The sequence below is a fragment of the Hydractinia symbiolongicarpus genome, chromosome 7 (genome assembly GCF_029227915.1).
Source record: "Hydractinia symbiolongicarpus strain clone_291-10 chromosome 7, HSymV2.1, whole genome shotgun sequence".
NCBI lineage: Eukaryota > Metazoa > Cnidaria > Hydrozoa > Anthoathecata > Hydractiniidae > Hydractinia > Hydractinia symbiolongicarpus.
This window is the reverse complement of record NC_079881.1, coordinates 12017660-12029807: the sequence shown is the minus strand read 5'-3', so window position 1 is coordinate 12029807 and position 12148 is coordinate 12017660. Positions and strand designations below refer to the sequence as shown.

The 12148-nt window shown below is 34.1% G+C and overlaps 1 protein-coding gene across 1 annotated transcript in view; it reads left to right on the top strand.

Annotated features, from left to right (window-relative positions):
• LOC130649416 (uncharacterized) overlaps positions 1–12148 on the top strand; it is a 33697-nt gene that overhangs the window by 20342 nt on the left and 1207 nt on the right. The window contains exons 6-7 of the mRNA XM_057455690.1: positions 2102–2233; positions 11660–11812. Coding sequence (XP_057311673.1) covers positions 2102–2233; positions 11660–11812 — 285 coding nt within the window. The remainder of the gene's footprint in view (positions 1–2101; positions 2234–11659; positions 11813–12148) is intronic.

Sequence of the window (12148 nt, the reverse complement as noted above, 5' to 3'; positions counted from 1 at the left end):
TTCAAATTAATGTGTTTAAGATTTATATCTATAGAAAACGTGACAATATATGTTTATCTTAACATAAACAAGTATTACAAAAATAAAAAGCTTCTAAGAAATAAAATGGCCAGAAATGAACTCAACATCACCTCACCACTTTCAAACCAAATTGGCCTTTGTCAACTTTTCTTATCTGAGCAGTAAGTTTAACCTGCCGAAATAATCGTTGCTACAGAAAATTCAATGCTTTTTGATTGATTTATACATATATGATGAGTGCTGATTCGTTAATTAAATCGAGGCAAGAAGTCTGGGTCAAAACCGGATTGTTTATGCATTTCTCACCAATCTATTAGCGATCTAATTTTTATCTGTTCATACCAGTAAGATAAAAGTCAACAACATGCGTAAGTGGGTGAGCAAGCACTTATATCACTGGAGTGCACCACACTTTAAAATGGCAAATGTTTTGTTTATACATGATTCATAAAAAAAAATTGCAACATCTGTGTGGAGCTTGTATCATTAGTTTTAAATTGGTGGATTAAAAACCAGGTAAAATATTTTAACTCTAATAAATTCTTTTAAACCATGATTAAGTCTTCGATATTTTAGTTGTGACGAGTTTCTAGCTTGAACTCAGGTACCTTCAAGTTGAGACAGTTGAACGGAGGGGTTTTGTATGCACCTTAATTGAAACAACTGAGCTGTCTTAGAGAAATATTCTTAGAAGTGATTTGACAAAAGTTTGAAATTGTGTACAAGAATGTGCATATGAAAAATCAACCCTTTTTTAAAATTTTAACAAGAAAGACATTCTTCTTAAACCATCTGCAGAGACTTCTAACAAGAACACGAGAAATCAAACTCGTCTTTAGCGCCTCTTATTTTTTTGTTAGCAGGATGATATGTTTGGCACTAAAATGCGTTTGCTTTGAAAGTTTTGTCCATACAATCTAACTTAATGATTTGCTGTAGAAAAATCCCAATGGTGAGCTGATGTTGTATTGCACCCTCTTCCCAATACCTTTCTTAATAAAGTGATGTGATAAGTGACTAAGTTTTAGCTCAGTGACTAATACTTTATACCAACCAAAGTTTTTTTTACTAGTAAACTATTTTTAATGACTGTATTTTTGACTGAGTAGAATTTTTAACTAATTATTGATTAACCTTTCTTAGTACAAGAAAGTACAATGATTGGTTATTTTCTGCTCACAATTTAAGTTGAAATTATAGCGGCTTATTTTACAGATTGATGCTGCCTTGTTTTGTCCTTCTTTTGTCCTTCCAACTCAATGTCAAAATTTAGAATGAAAAAGGGTCAGTCTGGTTGAAATCTACAACAAATATTTGTGGCGTCCACCGTAAAGAATACGAAAATTGGTTGTACTCGCCCCTAGCACACAGCAACACAGAATTTACTGACCTGTCAAATCAGATTATTCGAATTTTATTGACAGAGTCTGTCCCGGGAAACCGAACACAGAATATTTGCAATGTCTGCCCATCATTGAAGCTAAAAAAAGTAATGCCACTACCTCCTACTGCAACTGTTGTGGCCAACACCTAAATTGCCAAAACCTTCCCTAGCTAGGAAAACAGAGAAACCATACCAGTATTACGCTTTAAAAATATATTAACTAGGTGCTACTACCTAGCTATAGCTAGTTAGCTATGCAGCTAGATATGAAAAAACCTGTACAAAACTGAGGTTATTATTCTACACAAATTATAAGTTATTTTAGCTAGTTACGTACAGACCCTAGCTAAACATCTTGCTAAAGCTTTTAAATAATAACAGGCGATGATAATCTGAGCCTTCTACTTCTACAACACTACCTACTTTGAACATTTCAAAGGCATATAAAGATCCAGCTGTGGAATGTCCGAACCTCAAAAGTTATTGCCTTGCACAGGGCTAATTAGGCAGGCAAAAAACGATCCAATGAATATAACGTGTTAAGTTTAGCCGCAGCTTAACCTTTTCTTTTCGTCGAGATTACTAAATAAAGTCATAAGCAAACAGTGTTTTAAACCATCTTCTCTTCGTGAAGATGAAAAAAGCTGAAGTCATTGTTTACCATTGAAATTTTTTCAGCTAACATTTCTCTTGTAGAAGATGAAAGCAAGAGAACTTGAATGCAATCGTCATTTTCTTGCCAATCTCCCTTTCAATACGAAGAAGGATGTGAACGTTGCATTAAATTTGAGAACGAAAGGTTTTGAGATCTTGGCAGATAGAGAGCAGGTGAGTGAATAATTTTTAGAAAATTATTATAAGATAAAATATGCACAAACACATGCACTCTTTTGCAAATTTTGTAACTTGGTGCGGTTTTTGTGTCTGCCAATGTTCGAGAAACGCAAGAAGTCGATTGATATGATATTATTTTAATAATACTATTTCTGTGTTATGCACATATTAATTAAGTTTAAACTAGTCGTTAACCTTGGAAAAAGCCTCTGGTTCGCCTGTCCTTTTTATACCGCATTGTGTGCGTTTCGCTCCTTGCGCAGCTAAGCTACCATTTTGCGTGACAGACAGACTTATACGGGTATTATAATATAGACTAGCCGAACTGCAAACTGTGCGACACGGTCATTTAGTCAGGTATGCAGTATGTCGTAAATCAAGTGAAGCGCATACACCATTGTAGTGTTGCGACTGTAACATACTTTTCAAAAAATAACTTTCCCGCTGAAGTAAAAACACAGTTTGCAACCGTTGTGATTCCGTCATAGCAAAAACATTTGGTCAATATTATTTTATTTTGCAGAATAAGTTTTTGTAAAAGTTAAAAAATTAATTGTGACATCGGGCTAAGCGCTTAGTACAGTTAAACAGAGTTGAACAGGAGTATAGGGACAATACCCTTTTGAAAAAAACTTTCTCATTAATTCTTTTTAAATAAAAACACAAGAAACAGCCTATTACAGTGGGCTAACCCCTTAGTACAGGTCATCCCACATGCCCATAGGTGTGACAGACTGTTTTTTTAAAAAAAACAGTCTGTTGTTAACACTGGGCTAAGCGCTTAGTACAGTTAAACAGAGTTCCAAAATAAACTTTATTGCAACTTTGGTTTAAATAAAAACACAAGTAACAGCCTGTCGTTATCCGTCCAGCTTAAACAATCGCTCAGCCATTTTATTTGCAGAATAAGGTTTCTGTAAAATATGTAAAAGATGTAGCTACCTAGCTAACTGCTAACCTAGCTAACACACAGAAAACAAATATTACAAAAATATAAAGCTTTCAGAAGATAAAAAAGTCAAACAAACCTCATAGCCTGACCATACACGACCATTTTTAAAATCACAATGGCCTCATTCAGCCGCGAAAATCTTGGATTGTTTTTTTAAGAATCAAAATGGCTTTCGTTCATTTAGCCGCGAAGCGAAAATCTTTGATTCTTTTTAGTCGCGAAAATCTTGAATTGTTTTTTTTAAGAATCAGGCGTCATGATTAGTATACTACGCGCGAGCGGTGAAAACAAAATCGGCAAAAATATATCGCAATTGGTATTGGTGCGCATTTTAAAAATTCCGTGTTTCCGCCACGGGACACGGCTTTTGCGGACAGGCATGTTAAACTCGCAATATGTGTATGACTAAGCTGTTGGTTATCTTCACAGTTCTCCTAATAACACAACACCAAATATACCCAATTGATTTACACACAACACAATATATACCACTGTTATAAACACAATGATTTCACCAGCAAGATTGGTTCAACACAAGTAAACCCCACCACCAATTGATTCTTATTAGTAATCGCCTAGAATGGAAGATTAACAATCTCCCTCTATTTTCTTTTCTGCACGTTGTTCAGTTTATACTGCTATGGGAGGAATTTATAGCGACTCCTACTCGCTTAGTATAGTGGTCCTGGGGAGAAATTGGCTTTTCACCAATGCCCTCTACTATACAAGTCTTGATCTAACAGTTACTGAAGACTATTCTTTCTTGGGTCCTTAGTTGTGTGATGCCAAGTGCTAAGTGGTGTTTCAGCAATGAATTCTGAAAAATAAAACTCAAAAAAACTTTATAATAAAACATTTTGAAAACACAACATTTGATTGGTCACTAATACTCATCATGACCATTTTGTAGCACATTCAGTAGAAGTGTGCTATTTGCTCCTTGCTTTGTTAACACATCTGCTAACTGATGTTTGGTGGGAATCCACTTCAATATAACTTTCTTTTGATTTTGATTGATGCTCTGTCTGAGAGAAGCCATGTCAACTCTTAATCGCTTATCTTCTAAAGCTTTTGTTGAATATGTAGCTTCATACAAAGATTTTTTATCTGTGTAGCACAAGATACCTTCTAGATCTATCTTCACAATTTCCATTATTACATTTTTCACCCAGATACATGCATCAATACCATTAACAAGTGCCAAGGTTTCTGCTGCAAGTGTGCTACGCACAACTCTCTTAATCTTTTTTGACTGCCATGTTATAGGTGTCATGTTGTTCTCAACACCTTTAAGAATAACAAAAATTCCACTTTGAGAGATTCCGTCATGTAGATTTCCAAATGAGGCGTCAGCGTACAAGATTAATTGTAATGGAGGTTTCAACTTCCAAAATTTTAGGCAAATATCAGGATCCAATTTCAACTTCTTTACCAATTTATTAGCTCTCATAACATCATCAACATTTGCACGGTTTAACTTTGTGCTCAACTGACAAACATCAAAAGAAATATCTGGCCTTGATTGAGAAGATACCCAATTTAATTGACCACAAATACATCGAAACTTAGATTGCTCTTCATGTGAGAGTTCCTGATGTTTGTTTTTGGTGCTTTGATTCTCAACCTGTTCCATGCTTGCCACATATTTGCTTTGGTCATACTCAATAGAACTATTGAATTGTTGTATGTTGACTCCAACATATTTAAAATTACTGCAATTCTCTGACCCAACCCGAAATATTTTTCTAATGGATGCAATGACTTTTAATTGAAAATCTTCTGATCCTCCCCAAAGAAAATCATCAACATGTATTACGATCAATCCTTGACAACAGTCATCTTGAACCCAATAAAATAAAGCCTCATCAAATAAAGACATTTTCATTCCCAAACCAATTAACTGTTCCTTTACTCGTAAATACCAAGCTCTTGAAGCATCAGCAAGGCCATATACTACTTTATTCAATTTCCAAAGAACCCCTATTACGTTTGCTTCCTTTGGGGGATTTATAATTACTTCTCTATCAATCGGGTTACCTTGAAGAAATGTTGTTTTGACATCTAAGGTGTGGCATTCCCATTCGTTAGTTGCTAACATTGTAAATACAATTCGCAGACTTTCTTTTGAAAACGTTGGGGAGTCTTTAGTCAGATTTTGAACCTCCTCTTCTTCAAAACCTCTTATGACCAAACGAGCTTTGACAATTTTGTTGCCCTCTATATTTTTTGTTGTGATTACCCATCTTGTGGATATTGTAGATTGACTTCTCTCTTCAACAGTGGAGAAAACATTGTTGTCTTGCCAGTTGGTTAATTCTTTAAATTTCGCATTCAAGACCTCGTCTTCAATAGTTGGTTTTATCGCTAATAATACTTCTTCAGTGTCATTGGCACACTTCTACTGAATGTGCTACAAAATGGTCATGATAAGTATTAGTGACCAATCAAATGTTGTGTTTTCAAAATGTTTTATTATAAAGTTTTTATAATTTTTCAAAGGTTTCATAAGCCAGGTACGCAGTTTGATTTTCAGAAGATTCTGCTTCGTGATGCATGCATCACAGCAAGGTTATGGGCCACAGTATTACTTGAAACTGTATCATTCATGGCTGGTAACTGATCAGTAAGGATGCAGGGATAGTCATAGTTTTTACCAAAAACAAGCTGGTTTGGTGAAAATCCATTGTTGTTTGATAAAGAATTCTTGGCACTAATAGCACAGAAAAGTGCTCGATTAGGTGTACATTTCATATCCTCTATAATCTTACTCAGCATTTCCTTAATGATACCATTGTGTCGCTCACATAGCCCATTCGACCAAGGACTTTCGGCTGCTGTTGTGGAAAACTCTATGTTAAATTGCTCCCACATTTCTTCATACACTTTATTGATAAATTCTCCTCCATTGTCAGCCAGAAACTTTCTTGGTTGACCAAATCTTGCTAACCAAATTTCAAAGATAATGTCTGTTATCACACCTTTATCTCTTGTCCTTCTTAACTTTGAAGATGAAAATCTTGTGAAAGTATGTATGATATGAATAAACCACAATGATTGTGAAAGTTGCACTAAATCTAAAGCCACACACTGATTGAATTCTGACGACATTGGTAAGCCAACAATAGAACGTGGCTTGGTTTTTCTATACTTAACACATACTTTACAAGAGTGCGAGACATTATCAATTAATTTCATGATTTCACTCCGGTCCTCTAAAAAGGAATTTGATGCTTTAATAAGAGATTTTAATTTCTCAGCACTTGGATGACAGAACTGACGATGAAGTTTGACGATCTTGTTTTTTTTGGATTTTTCACTTTCACCACGCATACAAAAGCAACTTGAGGAAGCAAATGGTCATAATTCTTTTCATCTAAGTCTATTCTGTTGTTGTTTAAAGGTATGCAACAGTGACCTGTGGTGGTAAATTTTAAAGGATGGCATTCTCCAAACAGTATCGTTGCTAAAATCTAAAACTGCATCTGCTTTTCTCATAAATGTTTGACTTAAAAGCAAAGGTATTTCATTGGGTACAACTTCTGTTTCTAGATTAACCTCTTTGGAACCAATGATTACAGGTAAGATTACTCGTTTTATGGAACAAACTGCCTCGCTATCTCCAAATTTAAATCTTGTTTCCCCTGGATACACTTCTGGCAGTTTATCACTACCAATATTATCAATGAAGCATTGGTACCAATTCTTACCACAGACTGTTTTGGTACAACCACAGTCTAAAACTGCACATGACAAAGTTTCACCAACAAGGGATTGCATTTCACTTGTAACTTTTGAACGACTCTCTTCCTTTTTTACATCTTCAGACTCCTGATTCTCATAAGAATGGGGACAATTCACAGCCCAGTGATAAATGGATTGACAAATATTGCACTTTGAAATATTTCCAAATTCATCAGGCGGATTCATTACTCTGTTACTGGATCTGGTTTTCCTCCATCCATATTTTTGATTTGGTGCTGCAGCCCTTCCTCTTTTAAACCTTGAACGCTGATATCCACCTCTTTTGGTGAAGTAATTCTGCTCCGTAGAATCTGCGCTTGCCTGTAAAACAGGCTCTATCTTTACAGCATCATTTGACACAGATGAGGCCACAGTATCACCAAATATTTTCTTTAACTGTAATACCATTGAATCATAGCGTAATTCATTTATAGTTGCTCTAGCCAACTGTTGCTGCTCTGGTGTAAGATTAGCGCTTTGTAAAATTCGGTATGCCAAAACTCTATCAGGAAGTTCCATACGGTGAACTTGGATTTTGTGATATAATCGTTCAAATTCTATAAGGTAATCATTCATGCTCATCTCAGAGGGTCGTTTAAATTTTTCAAAGGTTTCATAAGCCAGGTACGCAGTTTGATTTTCATCCTTTAAGTAAATTTTGTCCAATCTGTCAGTAATAGCTTTTACCCCAGTTGTGGCACTGATTTGTTCAATTTCCAATTCTAATACTGCTTCTTTAGCTTTTCCTTTCAAACCCATGAATATAGCTGGCCCTTGTTTTTCCGCCTTTAGTTCTGTAAGTGCTTGCCATATTTGAACTTCTTTTTTCCAGTCTTTGTAACTGGACTCTGTATTCAATGATGGTGGGGGTACCCAACTTTTCGACATTTCTCTATGATACTTTGCAATTTTATTCCTCTGCTACCATTTGTTAAACTCGCAATATGTGTATGACTAACCTGTAGGTTATCTTCACAGTTCTCCTAATAACGCAACACCAAATATACCCAATTGATTTACACACAACACAATATATACCACTGTTATAAACACAATGATTTCACCAGCAAGATTGGTTCAACACAAGTAAACCCCACCACCAATTGATTCTTATTAGTAATCGCCTAGAATGGAAGATTAACAAGGCAGACGGACGGAATACGGCTTTTACTAGCCATAGTTACCACTAATGCGCCCCGAATTGCTATTAACGATTTAAAAAATACGAATTTAGAACGGGATAGAAATATAAAATGGAAAATGGTGGATGTTTCATGTAACATGTAACGGATATGATAAAAGAAATGCAGAACGGAAACAGAATCGAATAGAGACTTTGGATAATCTTATTGCCCAGGGAAAAAATTATAAATAAAAACCCCTGCGGCTTGAAGATTTCCGTCATAGCCTGGAAGATTCTGAAATTTGAAGTAGACCTTGAAAACGGAGAACAATCGGAGAACAAACAAAACAAATCATAAGTATCCTAATTCTCAATTATTTAACCTAAAATACAACATAATAAATAAAAATTAAGAAATAACTTTTTTTTAAATATATATAGTATATATGGTAAAAACTTTAACTGGATATTTTTATAACTGATCTGAAAAATTCTTGAAATTCTAGGATACAGATTGTTAATGTATGAACTTGATGATTCGAATATAACAACTTCTGAACAAGTTCAATTTCAATGAGTTATTACTCAATAATTTACCAATAAAATCCTTTAAAATTTACTCTCTCGTTGAAGATTTTTCGAAAGTGCTGATGGTGCATGGTTTGATAACAGTTGATCTGAAAAAGAAAGTACATTTAAAAATAAGAAACAAGAATACAATTTTACCAGGAACTGAATTAATACCAGGTTGTGTAATTATTGTCTCCCTTTTTGATTTGAAGTGAGAATTTATTAAAAAGATACAAATCAATGCCATGTGATGCACAAGGTATATTATATGAATATATGTATATAAATTTAGTCAAGCTGGCTTTCGATATCATTGTTAAACAAGTAACATATTAAGCAGGCAAAACATGATTTTCAAACCTGTGGGCAATACAGGATTTATTTTGTCGAAATCGATTTATTGAATTGAACAAATTTGATCGTTTATTATCCTTTTTTGATTTTGGGGAAATTTATTGGTCATTGTTTTGTTTGTCTAACTTTTGAAATTTCGAATTAAATTCAACAAGTTGAAACAAAAAAATTAATCAATTAATAAATATGTCAAATTTAATAAATTGATGGTCTTTTCGTGAGATTTTTAAAATCAAGTCTTTTCTAAGAAATCTTAGAAAAAAATATTGTGATACTTTAAGTATTTCAAGCAAATTAGGGTCCATTCTTTTCAACAAAATAGCTGGGTATTAAGCACTCAAGGAGAACTGATAATTAGCCAGTAACAGAATGGTTAGCCGATGCAGAATAATTATATATAGGGTGCGTACAGTATAATTAGCCGCTCATACAGCTAAATATACGATATAATTTTTTTTGGACTTAAATTTTCACACATTTCCTCGTTATCGTTCTCCCCATAGCCCTCTATATTTATATAGATCCACATAAAATTGTACTTCAATTAAAACCAAAAATAGGAACAAGAAACGCTTGTGCCAAGAAGATAATAGTGTTACTGTAGCAATATGTCATGTTATTTAAGAACACAAAGAAGCATGTAACAACAATTATACTGTCGGTAGCGTATAGTTACACTGCAACGGCTAACTATCATGTTATTGGCTAATTATTAGTTCACCTTGACTGTTCAGTGCAAGCAACAATAAATTTTTGTCAGGCTTCGACAACTTTTCTGCAGAAGATATAAAAAATCCTGTGACGAATATCTTTTTACTAGATAGCAATAGCCTCACAAAGGTTCCTTCGGAAGTTATTTTAGCCCCATTTTTCTCAAAAGAACAGGAGTCAGGTATCCAGCCCCTCATGATAAAAAGAGGGTGCCGATAAGCTGCAAACGCCCACACGGGTAAGTTTGGCGGCTTTTTGAATGAAATTATTGGTTTCCTCTGAAACTGCACGCACTTTCCCGAACTCTCCCTAACTCACCCGAACCATTCACGAAATGTAATTCCTTGTAACATACAATGCGGACGACAGTTGGAAGAAGGCGCTTTTTTCAGGCATCTTCTGGGTTATGCGAGTTGTTTCGAGCCAATACTTAATTTTTTCGAAACGCCGGACTCGCCCTAACTTTTTACGGCGTATGCGGCTTATCAGCAGGACAAAGGTTTTTTAAAGGTAATTAAAGCAATGTGTAGCTAGCTAGCTGGCTAGCTTGATATATAGCTAGTAAAAATAATTTTAAAGGAATTTAAAAATAGTATTTAGCTCCCTAGATACATCAGTAAAGCTACTACGACAAGCCAGATCAGGAAGGCAAGACCAACAAAATGTAGGCAGTTTTAGTCATGGCTGTATATACACGAAATCTTTAGAGATAATTGACATCATAATGTACCTTAACATCAGATAACAACCTTAACATGTAACATCCTTCTTCACAAGAAGGCAAGTATTGACATATAGCATTATTAAAAAGCTCAAAAAATGTATCAACGGCACAAGAAAACTTCCCAGTTATAAATTTTGATTTTAAGTATGTTCAAAATATCAAACTGGATAGGTCAAAACATGTTTACATCACCTCACCTTAATAAACTCTCAAAACAGCAGCGCATTTATATCAAAACATGACGCCATGCATTAGAAGCATAATAATCAAAAACAACCTTCATAGACAACTTTCTTAGCTTTTTCATATGAATCAAACGTGTTATTTCGCGAGAGGTAAGCTAAAACAGGTAATTTGAGTTAATTTATCACAAAAAGATTACATGAAGTACACAGTTATAATTATGTTTGCCAAAAAATTACAGTGATTAGTTGCCATTTGAAGTGTTGTGACAATTTTAAAACGAAGTTGAAGTTAAACATTAAATTTAATCTCTCCGTTATAAAATTTTGTCTCTTTGTTTTTAAAGATGTGTATTATTCGTGGAGCGTCTTTACAGCTTGCGTCCACACCCAATCGTTTTATAAGATTTTGTTTAATTTTGGTAAATTTTTCTTCTGTTTTATTTATAGTTTTTTTAATTAAATTTTAACCAATTTTAAGCAACAGGACTTATTTTTAAAGCGAATATTTTCTTTGAAACGTCGATAAGTAATTAGCGCACCTGTTTTAACTCAAATTAGCGCAGGCTTAATTTTTTTTAACTAATTTAACGGCAGTTAAGCTTGGTTTTTATCTGGCGTTAATCGCGGTCTTTTCGCGCAAATTTCTGCCCTCAGAGTTTATCATATTAAGCACTTAGCGCGAGGACATTTCCAGTACAAGTGAAATTAAAGCTGTTTAAATTTTTAAATTTTATTCGTTGATATAATACGTTTAATAACATCGACGAGGACATTATAATAATGTATTTTTATGAGGCGGTCAGGATTTTAGGTTTGTGAATTTTTTGTAAAAGGAAGGGAATGGAGAATATTACCATTTTCTGGAAAGAATTAATACCTAATCTTTTAATAAAGATAAACTTTTTTTGTTCGCTGCTTTAAAGAAAAATGTTTATAAAAATGGCTTTTTCTCACATAATATGCTCAATTTTTTATACAATTTCTTCATTAACTTACTGAAGAAAGCCATTGTTCTGTTAAATTTGTTATTTGTGTTGCTAAAGTTATATAAAAACTTTAGGTTTTGAGTTATGATGATCTCAGTGAACTTTCCCATTCATCTTGGATATACATGGAATATCAACTCATGTGTCCCACAACTAAAGGAAGTCAAAACCAAATTGTGGCAACACTTTCAATAAACGAGAAGTCAGTGTCTGTAATAGATGAGCTGGTATGTTATTTTAACAGTATGTCTGAATTCCTAAGCGTTTGTTTTACTCTCACTTGCTCGTAATTCTCTACAGTATGTATATCCATCTATGCTTAAAGTACGGTCACCTCAAACAGTAAACAGACGGTGTTTTATGGTGGTGCTCTTAAACACACATAATTTCTATCAAATGCTACAGTTCTAACTTAGAATGCATTTTCAAAAGAATGTGGGCAAATATATTCTACAATTATTTGGATAGCCAAGTAATCGTCCACAGCTAATAAGCATTTTTTATGTTCTTTTGCTGTAAAAAATTTCTTGTTATTAAATTCTGGTAGCTTTTTTTGCGTGACT